Source organism: Tupaia chinensis, unplaced genomic scaffold, assembly GCF_000334495.1.
Source record: "Tupaia chinensis unplaced genomic scaffold, TupChi_1.0 Scaffold000076_1, whole genome shotgun sequence".
Taxonomy (NCBI): domain Eukaryota; kingdom Metazoa; phylum Chordata; class Mammalia; order Scandentia; family Tupaiidae; genus Tupaia; species Tupaia belangeri.
Window position 1 is genome coordinate 2,914,649 of NW_006159536.1, and position 24,579 is coordinate 2,939,227.

Consider the following 24,579-nt stretch of genomic DNA (forward strand, 5'->3'; position numbering starts at 1 on the left):
CCTACACCCTCCAGGAAAAGAAAACCAGAATGTTTTGATGGTGCTCATGAGTCCACAGGGCATGGATTACATGGACTGTGTAATACAATGTAAAATAAAAGAAAAAAAAACTAAATAAAAATCTAATCAGAAACATCACATAGAAGCACTGATGGTTTCTGAAGTCATTTCTTCTGTTTCTTACCCTGTCTCTAGTCCCAGACACCTGTTTTTTGCTAAGTCCCCCTTAAGCCCTCTTTGAAGAACAGGCAGTGGCTTTGGAACTGCTGAAGAGTCAACATTGTTAGCCTGGCTTAAACGCTTTTCCTACACACACTATTATCTTTGCTATCAACATCCAGGTGCCCAGGACAGTGCAGAAGCTACATATCATCATGCTCACCTCAGGGGCCAATGAAGAGACTCTGTCATAGCCTTTGAGCTTTGGGGAGGTTTTGAGCTTTTGAGCACAGGTTGATGGTATTACCTGGCCCTTTAACCTTCCTAAATGAAGCGGGCCCTTCGGTAAGCAGACACAGTCTCTCTTAAGGTGCACTGCCTCTGATTTGAGCAGTACTTCAAAATTCAGCCTGCACACGCCTGCCTCTTCATTACTGATGGCATGACCTACTGTTTACTTCCATTTTGCTGTAAATATCTGAACGTGGCCAGCTCCAGGGACTGCAAAGAAAGCAGGAAAAATTTTTCAAAGACACCACAGTGCTGGGAGCCCTGAGGTAGAAATTGTGCACGAGATGTTCTTTCTTCTTCTTCTTTTTTTTTTAAATAAATATTTCTCTCCACTAATAAATGTTTCATTGCATCCAAACTTCTCCTTTTCAATCTACTTGGCACAGGCACTCAAGGAGGAGGAGAACAAAGCAGGCAGAGAAAAAAGGGTGGCAGGAACCGAGGGCACAAACTGGGGAAACCAGCGGCACGTTTTAAAAACTGGTCTCAGAGACCGGGGTACCGCCCCACCCTGACTGCAGAACCAAGTGCGGGTCCTCCCTCTCCCACCCCTTTGCCTTGCGTTTTCTCTAAAACCAGCCATCAGGTCTACACATAAAAATAGATTGTTAATCAATGAATGCCAAACTGTTTAATTAATGTGTCGCACTGAACAGGCAAGCTGGAGGAGGGGGGTGCACTAAAGGAAAATGATGTAAAGGTAATGGGCATTTTCTTTTTTTCTGTTTCTAAATCACGGTCTGAACATGTCTCTTTTAATCTCCCTCCACCCCTGCACATAAAAACTATTAAAAATATATGTATTTTTAAAAATTTGCTATAGGGTATGAGTGTTTACCAGAGAGAGAGAGAGAGAGAGAGAGAAAGTGAGAACATATCTCCCAGGGGGTACGGCCACACTGCAATTCCTCTCCTCCATTCTCCTCTTGGCATTTTGCACACACACACATGCTTAGCTTGTTTCTCAAGCCACTGGATCCAGGACTGAACTGCATAGTTGGACGCGTGGGCTCCAGCCACCTTAACCAGCACACCACTGGCTGGCGCTATAAAAATATGTTTAAGCTGCTTTCATCCTGGTGGATGTGGGCACTTAGCCATGTGTAGAGTCAGAAGGGATGTGTGTACTGACCCACATACCTGTATCTACCCGTACACACAAAACCTCCTGTATGCATAATGTGTATCATATTTACATCTACCTATAGGTAGAGGGAGAGGATGTGGGTGGGAGAAGGATATGGATGCGGGTAGGGCAAAGAAGCTCCCTGACAATCAAATGCTCCTTTATGACTGGGATGACCTCCGTACTGGTGGGCTGTTTTTGTCATCAAGCAGTTTTTCTGACATGCAGGAGGAGGCAGAAGAGCAGGGCGGTCTCTTTCTGGGGGAAGTGCTGAGCTGGGGGCATGTGTGCATCCCCATCTGTGTGGGCCTTGTGGGGCCCGCTAGATTTACTGCAGGATTAGGTTACCCCCATCGAGACACTGAGCCCTGGAACACGGCATACTAACAGGATTAGGGTTTCAGGATTTGAGACAGGAAAGCATCAGGAGGCGAGGAGACGAGGGCAGCTCAGGAATCCAGAGCTGGAGAGGAGCTGGGACAGGAGAAGAGCACAGGATCAGGGCAATGAACCGAATGGAAGAGCTGCTCGATGTCCTCCTGGAAGGACGGAGGGAGAAATGCAGACATTCTAGCAGGGTGGGACAGGCTCTCCACACCTGAAAACCTTCTAACAGATGTTTGATGGCTTTTGAAAGGAGGCACTTTAACCTCCAGAAGGACAGAAGACAGCCAAGGAAACAGGTAGTGAGGCTCCCGAGCACCTCTGCCACTTGCCTGCCTCTGCAAGTGCAGTCCCAGCAAACCACAGAGCAGGACAATGGTGACAGAGATAATGTGCCAATCTGTACCTGCCAGGTGAGCCCTCAGGTCAATGCTCATCAGGCTTGTTGGGGTTGGGGCACGGAAAGTACTCAGTCCAAAGAAAATCCACACCCCCTTTATCTGCTTTTTGCTGCTGCCCTCTGCACAGTGTTAGCCTGGGAGCACAGGGAACCTAGTCTCCAGGCTGGGAGAGCCAGGGAGGTTGGCCTCAGCTCCTAGAGACAATTCAGCACCCATGGGTGTGGGGTGAAGCTGACTGTGGGAGCCTATGAGAAAAGGTTCAAGCTTATGTATAATCAAAATTTCTCTTGAGCTTCCTAAGCGGAGAGGCTAAAGGCCTGAGCTCATCCCATGGCAATTGGATAAGGGACAAAGTTAATTACCTAGGGCCCTGGATTCTTCTCAGTTATAATTGAGGGGGGCGCAGATAAACTGAGGGACTTGAACCTGGATGGGTCATCAGCCTTCTTCAATGTGTACATAACCGTGGTTGGACGACGCATTTGTGCTCTTGACTAGCTTATGGTTTGAGTCATTGTCCTAATCTTATATTCAACAAACAAAATTACCCCTACAAGAGGAACAAAAAGAGTCAGTGATCCACCAGGAGATAACATAAAAAAAAACACGTTTCTTATGACAATGCAAATTATTAATTGGAGGAATAATTGTGTCCCTAATAGAAGAATGAGGTTAGGATGAATAACATTTACCTGAGGCAGCTCAAGTGCAGGCCCCATCAGATGCAGGGAAAGGTCTGGATGACTTATCACAGTCCCTTCCAGGCCTATGATTTTAAAAGAGGCAGATAAATATCCCATGGGGCCTTGTTACTTTATAAATTGATAACTTGCTTCTGCTCAAGAAGAGCTTTGTGGGTCTAATACATTAAATATATCTGCAGAGAGCCTTCCATCTTGAAATCTCCAGGTGCTTTGCCAACGGTAGCTACAGCACCATTGCATTTGGGGAGATGGAAACACCGAGTCATGGAGCTGTTCAGAGAAATTGCCAAGGTCACGCAGTGCATCCACTGAGATCTGAAAATACACGTGCTTCTCTTAGCTAACCTATTTGGGGTTTGGTTTCCTGACACCCCTCTTTCCTCCCAAGTCTCTGATTGAAAAATAAATACAGGACAGAGGATTTTTGAAGTAGGGTGTTTGTTTTATTTGAAGGGACATGACGAAGTCAAACAAATAGTCCCTTCTTTCAACTCTCCATCATCAAGCTTCTGTGATGGGGCCTGAACTCCATATGCCAAGCCTTGTGTTCCAAGTACAACTCGCCTTCAGACCTCCCTTAACACAGATGCTGTCCAGGAAAAGGCACATCTCTCAGTTCTCAGACTGAATCTAGGAGGCCAATATCCCTCTGGATGCAAGATGAGGCATAGACCTTGGTCAGATTGTTGAGAGTGCCAGTCTAGAAACTGAAGCCTGGTGACCAGGGGCTTTCCATGGGGACTCCTTGGTTCCCCTGTCCCTGGGGCCAGGCGTTTAGTCTCTGAGAGCTTTGACATACTTTGGAGTCTGTGAAACTCCAAAATTCTGAAATGAGTAAATCAGTGCCTGAGGGTTCTCTGAGCCCCTTGGAGGTCAGTGTTAGGTTAACAGAAAGAGCTTAGTGCAGTCTTGCCACTTATTATGGGGTATTTAGACCCGATTGTGACCTCATCTGCGTCCTTACCCCTTCCATACTCCAGCTGGCCATCAGGGTGCGTTTAGCACCCATATAGACTCTATCTCTTAGTCCAAATTTCTTCCAAATATGTCAAAACAGGCCAGCAGTACCATGTCTAAGAGCAAGGTAACCAGAGCTATGGTTCTGGAGATGCCCATGTATGCCAAATAAAACAGGGGCTTTTGTCTAGACACGAAGGGACAATGGCCTCTGTTTCCCTGGAGCGACACCAGTCATGGTGTCAGACTAACTCGTCTACTGCAGGAATCAGCATCTCAGGCAAGGGCAGGGCCTTGGCTGAGACTTTGTACCTCTGAGCTCTTCCCATTGTGCTCTGCACACCTTTCTTTGTATGTGTGTCCGTAATCATGCTCACATACGTGAGCCTTCTAGTGTATTAACAATGCTACCTCTACATCTGGGGTATTACTAAAACAGCTGGTGCAACCGAAAGCAGTAGTTTCTGCTTGTGGTTTCCGAAGAAATGTATGTGAAGCCATTTGTATAACCTAAGGGAGCATACGGGCTGAATATGGGTTCCATCAGGCAGCCGAGCTCTCTGCCTTGTGGTTATGCCATAAATATGCATAAGGAGGGCCCGCCCTATATGAAAATTATAGGTTCCATATTTACAGCATGTGGAACTGGATAAAAACTTGGGGATGTGCTGTGCATGTGGACTGCGTAACTGGGCTGCATTTTGCCAGGAGGATGTTTGCAATGTCCCAGCCACGGTACGATGGGCTGGCAACCTTGCAGCAATCTGGTGGATGGGAAGAGACTAAGAAGAGATGCTCACTGGCTGGAGAGGTGGGAAAAGAGTTCCTTCGTCCTCCTCACCTCCTGGAAGACATCCTTCCCCTGTAGGTCTAGGCCTTGCCCCAGCCCTGCCTGGGTCCAAATTGTAAATAGAGTTTTGCAAGGACATAGCACAACCCTCCCCCACTGCCTTGAGCACTCATTAATCTTGTTTTTCTCTGATTTCCCCAATTCCCTGGTCTTTGGTATGCTGCATTGGTGTTGACAGTAACCAGGGAATTGGAATCGAGTTCCCATATTTCTCCTCCTAATGTCACAATCCCCCTTTTACTCCTGGTGCATTGGGAAGGAGTTTGTGAACCCTTCCCCTGTGCCGCAGAACAGAGCAGGCTGTGACCTCCATCTCTGCTTTGCTTTGCTCCTAGGTCCTGCTGTCTGAATTTCACTTTCAAGCCCAACTTAGCACCAGTTAGCTTGGCACAGTGCCCACCATCCAGCGGCTACAGAGAGAGACTCAGCGGTAGCTCCCGGGCTGGACGAAGTCTTTCTCCCCACAGTCCCCAGGTCCCCTCCTCACCCCGCCTCCCCCTCATGGCATCAAATCAAACTGCGGCAGACTTGACAAATCTATTTGGCACGGTTCACTCAACTATTTCAACCCCAACAGCCCAGAGAGCCGTGCTGACGCACCATGAACGGTGCGGAATCTGCACATTAAATACAGATATCTGGGAGAAAGATCTGCTAATGAGAGGGCAGAGGGATCACCCTTGCAGGAGAGAACGGGGAATGCCTCCTGGTTGCCTGCCACATCCGCAGTGGGGCGAGGGAGCTTGGGGAGCAGGCAATGACTAATTGGCAGGCTTTCCATTTTCCTGCCTCCTTTAGGTACCAAGAGGATGAATTTCTAATGGGGAAAAAAGTCTTTCCTCTGCTCCAGCTCCTTTTATTTAGGCAAGACTGATTCACAAAAACAAAAACAAAAACAAAAACAAACCCCAAGCTACCCCTTGGCTGCTGGGGAAAGGAATTTAGCCAAGGGTGGGAAGAGGAGGCAAAAGAGAGAATGTATCCCATATGAAAAGGTTGAGAAGAATGATTCTGAAGACCAGAAAGCTAAATTCAATTCTCAGGAATATCTTCCCTGCAGAATGAATACCAGGGATAAAGCCAGGCAGGACAGCATTCTATCAAAATGTGCAGTGCTAAGGTATTTCCAAAAGCAGATTTCCTACAAATGGTGTTTTAAATAGCATCCTGTTCCATCTGTGTGCTTTTAAAATCAGCTTATGCTACAGTATCCCTCTGGCCAGCTCTGCTTAGTCACTGCGCCTGGACAGGGAGACGGGCAGGTGAGCCTCATTCTTCTCCCCAGGACTCACCCCTACCTAGCTGCTGGCCTCGCTAGCCTTGCTGAGCTTCTGGGTTCTACTGATTTCTTATTGAAAAGGTGGGGTGAGCCCTGACCCCCCCTCGGGCTCTTGGCATCTGGGCTTACCATTTCCAACTGGTGTTTGGCAACTTTTTCTAAAACCAAGTCCATAGGAAAGTAGACCTGGCCAGATACCTCCAGGTAGGGATGTCTTTCCATTGCTAAGTTTCTTACTTTCTCTCCTAAGGAAATGGGAAATTGTGTCTGTGTGTGTATATGATACCTGGTAATATCTAGAAGCCATGCTTGTTAGCCATGAACAGTGCTATGTTACTATGGAGATTTTAATTTTTAAAAAAATCCACTCCTTTAGAACCTTATATTTTCCATGTGAGATTGCCAACATTATAGTTCAGGGTTTTCTGGGTCCAAGGTTTCCAATTGTACCAGCAAGAACAAGCTACCCTGGGGCAGTATCAGGAGCTGAGACAACTCCTATTGGAGAAATTTTGGCCTCTCTAGGTTTGGCCATAGAGGCCCTATTTTGATAATTTACCACCTGACAGAACAGGGCCTGGAAGAACTGTAGCACTAAGCAGGATGGATCTTTTTTCTTTCCTCCCCAGTCTCCTTCCAGGGAACAATGTGGAGCCTCTGGGAATTACCAGGACACCATGTTCTCCTTCCAAACCTGAGAGCCAGTACTATAGTCTGCAGGGGCCCCCATGCCAATGCTCCCATCAGACTCCCCCAGCCCCACCAAGGTTAGCCACCAGCCATTTCCAATAAACCTCCATACGCTGAGTGTGCTGTACGAACAGCACATTGCCAGTGCCAGCTGCAGACCCAGAATGCCATGTGTCTTAAGAAACCTGAGCGCCAGACACTCATCCATATGTGCAACAAAAGCCCTGCATCACCCACACGGGCCACACCTCCGGGAGCTGCAGACACTGAGGGCACCAGCCGAGAGGATTCAATGCCTCACTGCTAAGCATGATTGCCAGTTCAGATCCCATCCCTGACAAACTGAATTTCTCCTCATTATTTATTGTCCCCTTTCTTCTCCGGGACATTGTGATTCCCTCTCAGGATTTGTGCCCTTTCATTTTCAGACCTCGGTAACTCTTGAACTGTAGTTTCATGTGGTTTCATGATTGTTAACCCAGCATGTGGAAGGGACTCAGGCCATAAATGCTCAATGAATCCTGTGTGGGGAGATGCGGACTGGGAACGCATTTTCTCCTTCATTTGCAGTCAGAGAACACTGCAAGCTTGCTCTCTCTGCTGTGCAAGATGCAACAGCAGCCAGGCTGTCAGAGAAAGTGTTTTCCAATCGCTTTAGCATAAGAAAGAAAATTTTCAGGGCAGGCATGTCCCTGGCCTCCATCAGTTATTTGAACCTCACCACACCAGGTTTCCTCTGGGTGGGGTACACTCAAAGTTCCTCTTGTACCATCCCTCCTGTGCCTTTCCAGCAAGCTTTTGAGGTGGGGAAATGGATTTACCTTATGGTTTTTGCCATGCCGGTACACCATCCAGTCTTCACCATTAGTGCTGACTTCCAGCTTGTAGGTTTTGACATAGTAGCCGTTTTGGGTTTCTCTGGAAATTGCTCCCTGCGTTGCAATGGCCGTGAGCATGGTTAGAAAGCGCAGGTCCACCTGGGGAAAAAAGGGGCAGCATAAGGGGACCACCACTCCCAAAAAGGGACAGCTGCTTGCTTTTTCATCAAAAGACACAAACATACTTAGCTCACAACCTGTGTCTGTGATCTGCTGAGATGTATTTGTAATTAGTATCAGTTTGCAATTTCACCAGACAATTAAATTCAATTTCCTTGATACTAAATCAGACACCTCGAAAATGTAACTTGATTATTTTTTCATTCTTTCTTTTTTGCAAATTTGAACAGACAGTACTCAGTTTTTCTTAGCGTAATCATTGAACATCTATAGCAATAATCTCTTCTTGCTAAACTACAACCTGCCTTGGATAGTGAAAGCAGATGCCCGTTTAAAATAACAATGGCTAAATCCACTTCACTTCACTCCAATCCAATCCAATTCAATCGAATTCATTTATGATGCCTTCCTTGCAAAAGTCACAGCTCATAGCTGTCTCCCCTCCCCACACTCCCTCACTTCATTGTGTATTTAGTCATTCCGGTTACTAAGGGGTCAAAGGGCATGCAGAGTCTGCCCAAGCAATTAGGCTTATGCACCAAGTCCTGACCTTTTGCTCTACAAGGAGGATGGCCAACATTTTGAGGTACCTCTCCTCCCACAATGCCAAACCCATTGGGAAATTGCTGGATGCCATTCCTTTGTTGGCGACAATGTTTCTTGATGGTAGTCTCCACGTGACCAAAATTTAGCCAGTGCATAATGGTGAAATTCAATTCAGCAAGCACTCATTGACTACTTAATATGTGTTCAGTATTATTACAAATACAACACTCAAAAGAAGTACACAGTGCTATCTACATGTACAAGAAACAGGTGGATGCAATAGAGAAAGTATACGATCAAGGACCAAAAATAAGGAGTATAATTCATGAAGTGTCGATTATAAAGAACCTCCTGGAAGCTCGGCAAGATGAGAATTTTTGGAGAGGCAGAGAGGAAAGACAGTGATGAGTGGCCCTTGGGTTGGGCTGTCAGAATCTCTGTGGACTCCCAGGAGTTTCTAAGTGGTCTTTCTCCCTTTCCTGTTGTCTGCTCTGTAATGTCCTTAGAGCAGAGGTCACCGTGTCGCATCACAGCTAGGACAAGCTTGTCAATGGGTCATAAGGCTGTCTGCCATATGTCATAAAAGCAGTTGTGGTTCTGGTATGGAACTAGCAGCTTGCTCTTCCCCTGTTTACTTCTTCTCAAAGGATGAGAACAAGACCAGTCTGTAGTACAGGAAGATTACTCAACATGACTCGTTTTCAGAAAGAAAGCAAACAATAGTCTCCAAAGATGCTGCAGAGCATCTGGGCAACTCGAGTTTCATTCCTGGTAGTGACATTTTCCCATGCGTTCTTCTGATAGCTGTGTGCAAAATCTTCCTGGCAGGGCTCTCTCCAAATAGCAAAGATCATGAAGAGCTGCCATGCTCAGCTAACACCTCAACAAACCTGCCCTTAGGGGACCCCCCCCAAAGTCTCTGATGCCTCTCTGTTCCAAGAATAAGGAAGATCTGGAACTGTTTATAGAATGTTCTTTGAATATCTATAGTGACAGGGTAAACAGCATCTAGGCCAAATAACTTCTTCCAGGCCCAGTAACCTTCACAAGGGCAAGGACACTCTCCCTCATACTCATCATTATACCCAGCCTGCAGTGTAGCCCTTGACAGTCTATTTGTGCCTGGCATACGTATTTGTTTAGATGATTGAATGAATGGATGGAGTTTTCAAGTATGCTGTGTTTATTTTCTTTCTTTCTTTTAATTTTGCCAGAGGGCATGTGCACTTGCCAGAGAGAGACTGAGAGACAGAAAGAGAGAAAGAGAGGGAAAGGGAGAAAGCACCGTTGTTGCAATTCCTTCTTCTTCATTTTCCTCTTGGGATTTGGGGCACATATACACAAATGCCCAGGGTGTTTATCAAGTCACTGATTTGGGACTCGAACCATGCAGCCTGGTGTGTTTATCAAGTCACTGATCTGGACTCGAAGCATGCAGTAGGTCATGCAGGATTCAGCAACCAGAACACTGCAAGCTTGCTCTCTCTGCTGTGCAAGATGCAACAGCAGCCAGGCTGTCAGAGAAAGTGTTTTCCAATCGCTTTAGCATAAGAAAGAAAATTTTCAGGGCAGGCATGTCCCTGGCCTCCATCAGTTATTTGAACCTCACCACACCAGGTTTCCTCTGGGTGGGGTACACTCAAAGTTCCTCTTGTACCATCCCTCCTGTGCCTTTCCAGCAAGCTTTTGAGGTGGGGAAATGGATTTACCTTATGGTTTTTGCCATGCCGGTACACCATCCAGTCTTCACCATTAGTGCTGACTTCCAGCTTGTAGGTTTTGACATAGTAGCCGTTTTGGGTTTCTCTGGAAATTGCTCCCTGCGTTGCAATGGCCGTGAGCATGGTTAGAAAGCGCAGGTCCACCTGGGGAAAAAAGGGGCAGCATAAGGGGACCACCACTCCCAAAAAGGGACAGCTGCTTGCTTTTTCATCAAAAGACACAAACATACTTAGCTCACAACCTGTGTCTGTGATCTGCTGAGATGTATTTGTAATTAGTATCAGTTTGCAATTTCACCAGACAATTAAATTCAATTTCCTTGATACTAAATCAGACACCTCGAAAATGTAACTTGATTATTTTTTCATTCTTTCTTTTTTGCAAATTTGAACAGACAGTACTCAGTTTTTCTTAGCGTAATCATTGAACATCTATAGCAATAATCTCTTCTTGCTAAACTACAACCTGCCTTGGATAGTGAAAGCAGATGCCCGTTTAAAATAACAATGGCTAAATCCACTTCACTTCACTCCAATCCAATCCAATTCAATCGAATTCATTTATGATGCCTTCCTTGCAAAAGTCACAGCTCATAGCTGTCTCCCCTCCCCACACTCCCTCACTTCATTGTGTATTTAGTCATTCCGGTTACTAAGGGGTCAAAGGGCATGCAGAGTCTGCCCAAGCAATTAGGCTTATGCACCAAGTCCTGACCTTTTGCTCTACAAGGAGGATGGCCAACATTTTGAGGTACCTCTCCTCCCACAATGCCAAACCCATTGGGAAATTGCTGGATGCCATTCCTTTGTTGGCGACAATGTTTCTTGATGGTAGTCTCCACGTGACCAAAATTTAGCCAGTGCATAATGGTGAAATTCAATTCAGCAAGCACTCATTGACTACTTAATATGTGTTCAGTATTATTACAAATACAACACTCAAAAGAAGTACACAGTGCTATCTACATGTACAAGAAACAGGTGGATGCAATAGAGAAAGTATACGATCAAGGACCAAAAATAAGGAGTATAATTCATGAAGTGTCGATTATAAAGAACCTCCTGGAAGCTCGGCAAGATGAGAATTTTTGGAGAGGCAGAGAGGAAAGACAGTGATGAGTGGCCCTTGGGTTGGGCTGTCAGAATCTCTGTGGACTCCCAGGAGTTTCTAAGTGGTCTTTCTCCCTTTCCTGTTGTCTGCTCTGTAATGTCCTTAGAGCAGAGGTCACCGTGTCGCATCACAGCTAGGACAAGCTTGTCAATGGGTCATAAGGCTGTCTGCCATATGTCATAAAAGCAGTTGTGGTTCTGGTATGGAACTAGCAGCTTGCTCTTCCCCTGTTTACTTCTTCTCAAAGGATGAGAACAAGACCAGTCTGTAGTACAGGAAGATTACTCAACATGACTCGTTTTCAGAAAGAAAGCAAACAATAGTCTCCAAAGATGCTGCAGAGCATCTGGGCAACTCGAGTTTCATTCCTGGTAGTGACATTTTCCCATGCGTTCTTCTGATAGCTGTGTGCAAAATCTTCCTGGCAGGGCTCTCTCCAAATAGCAAAGATCATGAAGAGCTGCCATGCTCAGCTAACACCTCAACAAACCTGCCCTTAGGGGACCCCCCCCAAAGTCTCTGATGCCTCTCTGTTCCAAGAATAAGGAAGATCTGGAACTGTTTATAGAATGTTCTTTGAATATCTATAGTGACAGGGTAAACAGCATCTAGGCCAAATAACTTCTTCCAGGCCCAGTAACCTTCACAAGGGCAAGGACACTCTCCCTCATACTCATCATTATACCCAGCCTGCAGTGTAGCCCTTGACAGTCTATTTGTGCCTGGCATACGTATTTGTTTAGATGATTGAATGAATGGATGGAGTTTTCAAGTATGCTGTGTTTATTTTCTTTCTTTCTTTTAATTTTGCCAGAGGGCATGTGCACTTGCCAGAGAGAGACTGAGAGACAGAAAGAGAGAAAGAGAGGGAAAGGGAGAAAGCACCGTTGTTGCAATTCCTTCTTCTTCATTTTCCTCTTGGGATTTGGGGCACATATACACAAATGCCCAGGGTGTTTATCAAGTCACTGATTTGGGACTCGAACCATGCAGCCTGGTGTGTTTATCAAGTCACTGATCTGGACTCGAAGCATGCAGTAGGTCATGCAGGATTCAGCAACCTTAACCACCATGTTGCTGGCTAGCTTGGTGTTTCTTTGTGTCCTTTGTTTACCCTACATGAGGAGTCACCCCCTACCCCACCAATAAATACATACACACACACACTTGCCCTCTCTGGTATCTGAGCAAGTACCTGGAGATACTCCTTGCTGGAATCCAAATTGGGGGTCCAGCCATTGTCATCACCATGGAGTCGGCTCTGTTGAGGGGTCCACCTCCCATCAGAGTAGGTAGATGAGGCACTGATCTGCTCATTGGCAATCCTGCCAGACTCCATTCCCAAGGGGGCATTGCACTGAAAGGCTGTGAATGAAGATAGTCAAGGGTAGATTATGCCTCTCCACTTCAAAGCCCTGGGATCCCCCAAATGCTACTCTCTTCGAGGGACAAGTCCTTACAGGTATGTCCTCATAGTAAAGACCCTAATTATATATTCATATTTTATAAACAAATACAAGTCATAGAATTTGACTACCCCTGTGGGTCTGAAAAAAACTAAATTGAACTAAAAAGAAATCAGACTGTGGATAAACAAAAATCATCATACAAATTAAAAATATAATCTAAAGCCAAAGAAGTGTTACTGCTGCAGGCTATGGATGCCCACGGAGGCCAGATGTGCCATTATTGCGATACAGGTAAAAGTGAGATAGACTTGTGGCAATTTGGGTGGGCTGACACATTGTGGGAAGCCTACTTTATTAATAAACACCCAGGAGGCACTTCTGCTTCTCTCATGCTTTTTTTCACTCGACTGTCTTGTGAGTTCTGGCACAGAAGACAGACGTTACAAAGCATAAATATCTGTCTTTGGGAGACCTCTCTCTGAGTGCATGCACATCACTCTATATTCCCCTCACCACCTGTCTGGACAAATAGACCCAGAATTTGCTTACTGACGCTTTAACTGACGGCCTTGTGCCACCAGTTAAATTGCCATCCTTCCCACGGGTACTGTGGACCTTGATCAATACCTGTGCATGCACATGTCTGATAAGGGCCAGCAATATTTTTCAGGTATCAAACCCATTCTTTAGTTCTGTGGCTACACTGACCATTTGCAAAACCTGGTACACGCTGCTGTACTTTCTTGTTACTCAATCTTCATAAGTTCTTTTATGAAAAAAACAAAAACAAAAACAAAACACACAATAAAATCCAGTGACTTTTCTGCAGGCCAGGCCTCCATGTCTATAGTTAAATGTGTGGTGAGCTGCCTACAGACATGGCAGGATGTCCTCAGCTCTAATCATCTGTGAAGTGCTTCTTTAGTCCTTACAGTTATCAGTTGGGTTTCTGTGTGGAAATGGCAGCACATCTGAAGCACATGCCCAAGAACAGCTGATCTGAAGATGTAGCTGAGGGCGAGAGACTGTTAGCTGAGTCTGCTAGTTCCATGACAGCTGGAGTCAGAGTGATAGTTTTCAACGCTCTGCACAGTGCCTGGCACATAGATGCTCCAAAGATTATAGTCACTGGAAGTGTAAGTAGAAGCCCTAGCTGCTAGCAATTGTATCAGTCTAGCCAGGAAAATCCTACCCAGGGTCGGAGATGTTTAATGTCATATATGTATATGTATGTATATATATATATACACACACACACACATATACAGAGAGAGAGATATTTAGAAAGAGAGAGATAGAGAAAGGCTTAAATGGCTTATTTTTTTTTAGAGGTTTTTAGTATAGGGCATGTGCGCTCGCCAGAAAGACAGAGAGAGACAGAGAGATAGAAAGCGAGAAATCACCCCCCAGCGGGATGGACACGCTGCAATCCCTTTTCCTCCATTCTCCTCTCCGAATATTGGGCGTGCACGCATGCACGGACACGTGCCCGGCGTGAGTTTAAGCCACCAGGTCCAGGACTTGAACTGCAGTCGGCTACATGGGAGTTCAGCGACATAGCCATTACGCTAACTGCTGGTCCCCCAAATGGCTTAGTTTTGTGACAAAGGTCCGTAAGGCTTAAAGAGAGAGAAAAATGGCCCAGACTCAAAAAACTTTACTAGAGGAGAGGACCTGGCATAGATCATCTTAAGTAACTTCCCTTTTACTCAGAGATGGGAAAAATGAAGCACGAGATGGCCCTGTATTTCTCTGGGAATAACTAATTCTTTTATTTATCTTTTTTTGGAGAGGTTTCTTTTTGCTATTGGGTGCTTGAGCTCATCAGAAAGACAGAGAGAGACAGAGAGATACAAAGTGAGAAATCACCCCCCCTGGGGATGGCCACGCCACAATTCCTTCTCCTCCGTTCTCCTCTTGGGATCCTGGGCAAGCATGCACATGGCCCGGGTGTGAGTTCAAGCCGCTGGGTCTGGGACTTGAACTGCGGTCGACTACATGGGAGTCCAGTGACATAGCCACTACGCCAACTGCTGGTCCCTGAGAAAAACTAATTCTTAATTCAAGTCTGTTCTTTTTAAAGAAATGAATACCTATGTTGACATATGTTCTTTTCCTATTAATTTCTGCCTGGCAAGAGAGTACAGCTCCATTCCCTGAACTCAGATGCTACTGTGAATTCTGGAATTCCATCTCCTTCTCTTGCAGAGGTCAGCCTCTCTTCACCTCTATATCTTCACAACCCGATATAAGGACACAACAGAGATCCCAATGGGTCAACTCACTCTCTAGTGGCTCCTGGTGGACCAGGTAGTAACGCGCGGAGAAGCCATCCTTAGCCACGGCCATGTCCGTGTGAAAGGTCAGGGAGAGAATCCCAGTTGATGAACGGAGTTCAGAGGGTGTTTTGGTCCCACAGTACTTGCCAATGAGGGGGCCAACTGGACGTGAGGACAAAGAGAGGTCAATGGAAATAGAAACGTCAAACTTGGTTTCCAGTACATTCTCCCTTCCCACCATCACATGACATTCAACAAACTGTTTTGCACATCTTGACATAAAATCCAAGGAACAACTGAGATATGCTTTAGAAAAATCTCTTAATACATTTTTTCCTGCATATGAAAAAGTACCTGCACTGAAAGGGCTTCATTCTGTTTTCATAGCCTTGGGAGATGGGCTATATGGGAAGGTTCTAGGTTCACATCCTGAGGTCTCCCTGTGTATACCAGCCACATATGTGTTTCCGTGATCAAGACTAGCTAAGGATTGGGGTAGGATTTGGGCATTAAGACTCTTTTGAGGGTGCCTGTCTCTCTCTGTCTTTCTCTCTTAAATAAGAAATAAATTTTTAGAAGTTGACTATTTTAAAGAAAAAAAAAGAATAATAACATAGCAGCTAACTTACACAGAAAAGACACAACTATGTTAAGTAACGTGTCTAAAATTACATAGCTGGTAGATAGTAGAGCCAGAGCTCAAGCCCAGTCAGTCTGCCCCGCAATCTTTCTTTTATTTCTTTTTTTTTTTTGAGAGGTTTTTGCTATAGGGTGTGTGTGCTTGCCAGAAAGACAGAGAGACAGAGAGACAGAAAGCCAGAAATCACCCTCTGGGGTGATGGCCACGCTGCAATCCCTTCTCCTCCATTCTCCTCTCGGGATCTTGGGCACGCACGCACATGTGCCCGGTGTGAGTTCAAGCCACCCAGTCCGGAACTCGAACCACAGTTGACTACATGGGAGTCCAGCGACACAGCCATTACGCTAACTGCTGGTCCCTGCCCCTGGAATCTTTCTACGCAGTCATAGCAATTGGTCATTGAGTCACTTTCTAATCTGATAACCCAGAGTGGAAAAGAACATCACCTATGGATTTTCTCATCCTCTCCTAAGTTTCTACTCAGTCTCCTGTTTCCAAAGTAGTTCCAAAAAAGTAGACTGTCTTTCTGTAACTTTTCTCAACTTAGCCTTGGAAAAGAAGAGTAAAGAAAGTCATCATGGGTCATATAAGCACTTTAAGAAGCTTTAGAGTCTTTTTTCTCCTTTTCATCCTCACTAAAGCAATTAACAGTCAGAGGCCATGCTACAGACAAGTGACAATGACATCACTCACCATGCGGAATGCCATCCCAGATGTCCAGCCAGTCATATTTGCAGTCTCCCTCTCCCACCTGCAAAGGGTCGTGCTCCAGGTCAAAGGTTAGGAACTGCAGGATGATCTCCATCTTGGGTTTGGCCAGGATGGTGAAGGTACAGTCCAAGTTGTGTGGGTACTTCTCAGGAAACCCAGGGGATTCGATGGTCCCATTGGGGCTTGTGAAGTTTTTTGAACAATCTTCAGAGCCTGTATGTAAAGGAGAACTGTAGCATTAAAAAGATGATGCTGAGGGACCAGCAGATGGCATAATGGTTATGTTGCTGAACTCCCATGTAGTTGACCGTGGTTCGAGTCCTGGACCCGATGGCTTCAAACTCATACCAAGTGCACATGTGTGCGTGTTCAAAATCCCAAGAGGAGAATAAAGGAGAAGGGATTGTGGTGTGGCCATTCCCCCAGAGAGTTGATTTCTTGCTTTCATCTCTCTCTCAGGCAAGCACACATGCTCTATAGCAAAAAATCTCTAAAAAAAAAAAAAAAAAAAAGAAAAGGTGCTGAGGCCAACAGATAATGTGTGAAGGTTAAGGCGGATGGATTCCACATAGCCAACTCTGTGGTTCCAGTACTGGACCTGATGGCTTGAACAACTCGCTGACCAAGTGTGTATGCATGCCCAAAATCCCAACAGGAAAATGGCCATCCTTTTGCTGGGGGTGGGGACAGGGAGTGCAGGATGGACTGCTTTCTCATCCATCACCCCCATCTCTGTCTCTGTCTCTGGTGAGTGCATGTATCCTATAGCAAAAATTAGGAAAAAGAAGATGCCTTTCTTTGCTGCCTCTATTGTTTGGGTTGTTTAAATGTTTGGGTCTCAATCTCCCTATGCACAAGTTTTCTGTTTCCACTGGAGTGGCCCTTGAAGCAACATACCCTTCACATGCACATTTCCAGCCCTCAAGCTAGTCCCTCTCTAGGCTAGAAATCAGGGAGATAGAGCTGGCTTGCTAGACTGACTAGAGTAAGAGCAGCAATTGAGGAATTGGGGGGTGAAGGGGATAGAGAGAAGTGTGTGTGTGTGTGTGTGTGTGTGTGTGTGTGTGTGTGTGAGAGAGAGAGAGAGAGAGAGAGAGACAGAGAGAGAAGAGAGAGAGGGAGAGAGAGAGAGATTGAGTCTCTTGAAAAGAGGAACAGAGTCTTCTTTCTTAATTACTCAGCTGCTCACTCCAGAAATGTAAGTTATTTCAATCCTTAAGGAAGGCTTGCTGATTGCCAGTGGGGAAAACAATGTTACCCCTTATTTATTGCTGACCTCAACACTAGCCCCTATTGTGCCGTAGCCAGCTCAGTGCCCCCTTCTCCCTCCAAGATCCAAGGTGCCTCAGGGGAGGGGCAAAGGGGAGCTTGGGTCTCATTCATGTCATGACTACATTAAAACGAGCTGCTCTGTAGTGGTCAGACAATTAACAATCGATGTTTTTAGCCGGTGGATCACAGCAGGGCGTTGGGGATGTTAAAGGCCGCTCCAGCAGCAAGTTTGGAAAAATGCAGCAGTGTATTGACATTTGGAGGGCTTCTGGTTCCTTTGTGGTGAGGATGGGCTTGTTTCTCCCCTAAGCGCTTGTGTCTGCCTTCTTTGGACTCGTAGGGGCATCCTTATTAAATGTGGGCCACACTAGCAGCCTGGTGCAAACTCTGGCAGCAGCAGGAGCTCATAAAAGGATTACAGCCACCATATCTCCTAATGCCTCTAGGTGGAGTCCTATCAAAAGAGCCCTCAACGTGCTTTCACCCAGGCATCCTTTGCCAACAGAACCAAGGCAGCAGCACAACCCAGACCTATGGACCTATGGACATGCCTAAGAACTGATGCAAGTTGATGGGGTGAATACAAATGCTGGACAATTACAATTCATTTCATTCACTGTGTTCAGGCTTCAAAATATGAAAAGGAAGCAGAATTTATGAGGAGGATAATAGACACTCTAAGCATGATGAAAAAAAAACACACAGAAATACTCAATAAACCAGGTGTTTACTGGCAGGAAGTGTCCTCTGGGGATCTCACTGAAATATAACTATGTGATGTCAATACACTGATCCTAGCCTGCAGCGATGTCTTTATCCATGGCTCCTGCAGCAGGCCCCTCCGCAAGCCTCTTTATTGATGATGGCTTTCTGGAAAGCAGCAAATGTCTGACTTGGAAAAGGTACCATGCAAAAGTAGAGGAGGAGAGGGTTTCCAACTTTTTCTTTAGCATCAGACAGGAAATTTCAATATCCTCTACTTAACTGACCCATCACCTCTTCCCTTTTACCCAGGACTGCACCTAGGCAGGGTGGGGACCCAGGACACAAGATGGCAAGAATGAACCTTCGTATGGGTTCTTTGGAGATTCTGAGAGCTGTATCTCAGAGCTATTGCACTCATCATACAGAGACAGGGCAGGCTTAGAGCTGGGAGTAGAGAGCCAGGCCCAAAAGGGTGAGTAGGGTTGGCCTCCTCCCCACCAGCTTTGATTACCATTGGGCCCCAAATTCCTGAGGGCCTTCTCAATGGCCTGGAATGATGCAATTCGGCAAAGCTAAGCCAGCTGGCAGGTCTTCAGGGAGCCAAGAGGAATTCTGCAAAGGTTAGAGTTTATGGCTTCTATGCAGCCTTCTTCATGTGGGTCACTCAGTGAGCCTCACACTAGGCTGGGAGGAAATTAACTTGAGAGCCAAAAAAAAAAAAAAAAATGCATGAAATGCATGCTGACATTCCCCCTTAGACTTTGCTCTATTGTCATTCCCTTAGAAGGTAAAGGGACTCCCCAACCCCCTGGGAGTGGGGAATTTATGGTGAAACCTTTCTTTGGTCCCTGTCATCTGTGAGGGACAAGTGCTTTTACAATGGAAATCTAATGAGTCCAAGAGAGGCCTGGAGAATGAGAGATCTAAATCATCCACAGTTTTCAGGGTACTGAGTCCTGAATTCAGCGGGGAAGAATTCTTAATCTTAAGTACTTAAGGCCTCCCTCCTTCCCCAAAGAGTATGCATGTCCATGTCTGATATATAGCTATAACTTGGTATGACTTCTGGCTTATTGTGAATGAAGTAGGAAAACTTTTAACCAATTTCATTGTTGTGACACAGAAAAAAGAATCAAACCTGTCTATTAAAATCACGTGCTTGTCTCTAATTGGACCATTTCACTGTTGGCAGTAGGGTCAAAGAAAGCATGAGGAAGGTGACTGACTGATTACCCAATGTTGAAAAAAGCTTTCAGAAAAGGAGACAAAAGTTAAAACTTGTGGATAACCACCACATCCGAAATCCTTTTCTGTGATGTGTTAAAATGATTAAAGATGAAAAAAAATAATTCAGTTCAACAAATAGGTTCAATCTTAAGACTGTCCATGGAAGATAGGGGATTTTGGTTGCAGTGAATGATTTCATATCAAATGATGCAGGTACCAAAAAAATGCCCTGACTATACATTTTCTAACTTCGCAAGCAGTGGAATTTATACATATAAAGATACTTAAAACACAGTAGATTTATCCGAAGCTAAACTTTGTTTCACAGAAGGTGAATTCAGTTCCTTAATTCAGGGAGTGGGGGTGGTAGACACTCCAAGTTTTGTGCTGTCAAGGACCTCAGGATTACAACTCCAGAATATCAGTGGGCACCAAAAAAGAAAACTTGATCTTGAACTTGGGTCAAAGGAGCATCCGAAATAAATAAATAAATAAAACCTAAAAATGTTTTCCACCTCTTCTGTTTCCAATGTTATTTTTAAAATTATTCGCCAATTCCTTTCTCACTTCTGCTCAAGATTTGGTGATTTAAGATCTTTTCAATTGTTTTGGTTTACCCTTTTACATGTGGGCAGTCATAACATACAGAATCGTTGATAAGCCACTTGGTTTAGGGCAAACATAAACCTTGCACTCCCCGCGTCTGTACCCATACTGTGGGTTTATGTCTCAGTGTGGTCTGCAGCAGAATCTCACCAGGGCAATGTGCTATTGAAGGCTTCCAGAGCCCTCTGTATGGCTATTTTCATATCTGTGTTTACAGTGTCCCCCTTCTTTCTTTTTATGAATGTGACTAGCAAACATAGCTGTGTTTGTTTGGATTTCTTCAGAACATCCACCCATTTCTTTCATGTCCCGTGGATGACGTAAACCTTGTGTATTTTCTCTTATGATTCCAACAATGAAGTATGGGTTTAAGACATGGTACCTGGAAGAATGCTCACCCCCTTCTTACACTTCTCAGTTTTGCATTTTCACCCCTGCATATGTATGTGTTTTATGGAGAGCTGACTTGCAGGCTCAGAGTTGCTATTCCAGATGGGCATGGTGAGAAGGCTACCAGGTTCTCTTCTTTCTCACATTTCCAAAAGCATGGCTGCCATCAGCGGGTCTGTCTCTCACTGCGGCAATCTCTTCCACAAGTGATCCCAACTCTTCAAGTTGGCTTCTCTGTTCCTTCACGCCCAAGCTACCTATCTTCCTGGGATGGCACTCCTATGTCTAGGCAGGCCACAGAATGCCTGCTCATTCAGAATTCTACTTCAGCATGTCCTTAAAACAGTAATGCTGAGTTACGATCCCCTCTTGTGTGCTTTATCTTTTAATATCCTCCCTTTAAATCTGCATGATGGATAGAGCCAGCATTCACTTTTTTCCTGTGCCTTTTTGGAAAACATGGCATCATGCTTTGCCAAACAGTAAGTCGGGAGACATGAAACCCGAGATGAGCTTTAATGGCTTCGCCCTCCTTGTCCTGACTTCCCTTGGCCAGCTTCCTGGCAAGTCTTGCTTGGAGCTGTTTCTTTCCCTGGTCAGCACAGTGGACATGAATGACAGCTCCAGCACTCACTAGGGACCTTGCTATTGAGTAGACTGCCCAGACCCCCTTTTAAGCCACTCTATTACTCCCTTCTTTTCATAACCTCATTCTGCTTCACATTATAGTTTTCCCTTCAATTTATGTATACACTGACTCTTCAAAATGTTCGTGGAAAATACATACTATGATGAAACTATGCATGGACTTTAAGCATTTTTCCACCTAAATAAATGTGTACATCTGTTCCATTTTTTTCTATGACACTTTTGAAGTACCCCCATATATTCATCTAATATCGATGGTGCATCTGTTATGTACTGAAGTTTATATACCGGTCTTCCCGACCTTCTAGTGGGTATCCTCTCCCCTCATTTTATTCCTTGCTTCTCCTTCTCCACTGCTGTGCAGCAAAGGATGTTTCATAGGTGCTGGTGGCATTGATCTGAGTCTTGCTCAGGATTCAAGGGAATGCAGATCAAGCTCTTCACAGGCCCCTTGTCAGCCTTGAGCCACCATTGACTCTCAGGTCCCATGACATCATCATGGTTAGGGGTGTGAATACCCATGGCAGGCAGAGCTTCTTAGGACCTAAATCCTGTGACAGCTGGGCCTGACACAGTTCCCTCAGCCCCCACCTCGTCATCTGATTCCACGTTCTTGTTCTCAGGCAGACAAATCTGACAAATATTTAGACAGAGTGGATAGAAAAAGTGCTTTCAGCAGCTACCACTTCCTTTCAAGAACTGTTTAGTGAAAAGGAAAATATATATGAATAGTTCCCCTCACACTGAACTCAACAGGCGCCGGACTCGAGCCTCTCGATGACAAGGCTGATGGCCTCCCCTTGAACCAGACTTTATCCACAAGTTGTAAAACCTAGGCTGCTGCAGCGGGAGCCTCAGAGGTGGGGAGCAGGGCCGGGGTGAGGGGGAACTGGAGGATGAGCTTCCCTTTCCCTGCAGATAAAGAGCTCCATACGGTAGAGAGAAGGACACACTACTTGAGAGCTTATGTGTAGGTGCTGAAGCAGCATCTTGTGAATAAAAGTCCGCTTCCCCAGTTACGGAAATGAGCACCGACCCATATTCTCAGGCCCTAAAGTAATCTAAAAGGAGACTTAATGGAAAGCAAGCAGTCAACTTAGAAAGTATGCAGTGTTCTCTGTCTCCTTTTCTGCTATCTTTCTGTGTTTCAGGGAGTCTGCTCTACTGGTGTTTAGGAAAAAGGGGTTCAATGAGTAGAGGTGGTCAGATGGATTGCCAAAGGGGATTTCTAGGAGTCTTATTGTAATTTAAAAGCCCTGGTGTGACCCCATTTGGGGGGTCATGGTAAGATCTTTAGAGACTCTGAACAATGAAAAGATTATGTCCTTCAGGCCCCTGTAATTCCAGTTAAAGACAACATTAAACCATGAAGTAATTGGGAGGAAATTCAACCAAGTTTTGCTTTTTCCCATGAAGATTAGTTTGATTTTTAAAAACACACACAAAAAATTAGTTTTTGTTTGTCTATTTATTCAGTGCCCTTACCCTGCCACAAAGAATGCCTGGTCTGTCCATCACCCTGTAGTTTCGCCCCACAAGCTGGATGATAACCGAACCAGTTTTTCATCTCCAGGTTCACCCTGAAGCTTTCTCCTTTCTGTCACAGTGCTCCAGTTGGATGAAACTGGAACCCTTACCACCTGTCTCAGCCAGCTAGGCTGCTGTCCCCCACCTGCCCCTTAGACGGTACCCACAGGCCAGTCACAGATGGCCATCTCCACCTTCTCCTCCGACATGCCCATCTCCCAGGCCCCCACCGTGACCACACTGACCTGTCTTGAAGATCTCATAGCGCAGAGAGAAGCCTGCCCCCTGTCGGGCGTAGTCAGAGGTGAACTTGATGTAGAGCATGGAGCCTGAGGAGATGATGGTGGGCGGGGCGATGTTCCCACAGTGCTTGCCCAGCAGGTCAGCAGATTCACTGTCCCCATCCCGAATCTCAATGAAGTCATACCTGGATGGCACAAAGGGGCACAAACAGAAACGATCACTCTAAGGCAATGAGAAGAACCGTGTCTCCTTCCAGCTCATGTTCCTCTTTTTTCATTTATAGATACTTGGATGTTTCAGAACGATAAACACAGGAGGCTTAACGTTTGTGTATACAGACTGGCAAGCACACAGGAAGTCACATTGCTTTATTATCGCCAGTGGGGATCAGTGCAGGGGCCGAAGACCTTGTGTTTTGTCCACAGAAGAGCAGTAGCATCAGTCTAGCAGATACCCCCAAACAAATGCTTATTCTTTTGGTAGCACCATTTTAATTTCCATTATGATCTCTCTGAACCTTGGGTTTCCTTCTTTGCTCTGTGTTACCTATCCCCTTTGAGCATCAGTTTCTTTATCCAATGTGGTGAGGATAAAAATATCCACTCCAGAAGGTTAAAATGGAGATGAAAAGAAAAAAACACTAGGCACAGAGGGGACGTTTCAAAAATGTGTATTTTTCTGTCCTTCCTCTCATCCACTCTCCCATTTCAATCTTCTCTTGGGTCACCCCCTCTTAGCGTTAATCATAAGCGACAAAGGACCGTCCCCCCCATCCACAGGCCACTTCCCTCCCTGAAGTGACTCTGCAGAGTTCACATCAACAGTGTCTAGTTAACACACATTCAGAAAAGGAATGAGCATCATATTAGATAAGACAATAAAAGCCTTTCTCCAAAAGCAGGGGTTAATTCTCTGGGAACCCAGCATCTAGAAAGGAGTACATAACTATTAGTCTCGAGAGGCAGAGCCAGCTGCCCTCCCCAGGCTGAGACCTGTGCTCATTTCAAACAGTCCAATGGGCAGGGGTGGGGGAAAGATACCCCAAAGGCCTCCTTGGCGAGGTTCCTGGGACGGCGCACATGTAATGTGCCATTTTATCTTCCCAGACACACATCTGCAGCTCTGGCAATCTTTACTGCGCTGTTTGTGCTCCCTGTCTGGGCTCCCAGTTAATTCTCCTGTCTCAAGTGCTTAGGTGGGAAACTGCCTCCCCACCAGCTCCCTTCAAATCCTGACCACTGTACCGTTATTTACTGAACACCATCCATCTCCATCTCCCTTCCTCTCTGTTTATTTATTTTGCATCAACCTGTTAAAACAACATGTAAGAAATCTCCTCCTGGCAGTTTATGAGAAGGGCTGGGAACCCTCCCCTCTCTGGGCTGTGCCTGTTGGCTACTGTCACACAAAGGGGGCTGCAGGAGCTGGGTGCCTACAGGGGTGGCTGGGGTGAGTCCCCAGAGCCACATTTCAGATTGCTCAGCCACTTCCAAATAGGCCAGCGAAGGATGAACAAGGAGGAATGGGCCAGGACTGGTTTATTTGGAAAGCCCAGAGGGCTGGCTTTCTATAGTCAAAAGAGTCACTGAGGGCCAGTCAGGTGGCATGGTGGTTGAGGAAGCTGGATCCCACAAGACCAACTCTATGGTTAGAGTCCCAGACCTGGTGGCTTGAAAAACGTGCCGGGCAGGGGGAGCAACAGTGA

General features: G+C 45.7%; 1 protein-coding gene across 4 annotated transcripts in view; it reads right to left on the minus strand.

The window, feature by feature from the left end:
- NRP2 (neuropilin 2) overlaps positions 1-24,579 on the minus strand; it is a 139,558-nt gene that overhangs the window by 77,053 nt on the left and 37,926 nt on the right. For all 4 annotated transcript variants that reach the window (XM_006142458.3, XM_027768426.1, XM_006142460.3 and 1 more), the window contains exons 3-7: positions 22,877-23,058; positions 16,239-16,469; positions 14,912-15,067; positions 12,413-12,582; positions 10,095-10,250 (exon numbers count right to left, since the gene is read on the minus strand). In XM_006142458.3, the coding sequence (XP_006142520.1) occupies positions 10,095-10,250; positions 12,413-12,582; positions 14,912-15,067; positions 16,239-16,469; positions 22,877-23,058 (895 nt within the window). The remainder of the gene's footprint in view (positions 1-10,094; positions 10,251-12,412; positions 12,583-14,911; positions 15,068-16,238; positions 16,470-22,876; positions 23,059-24,579) is intronic.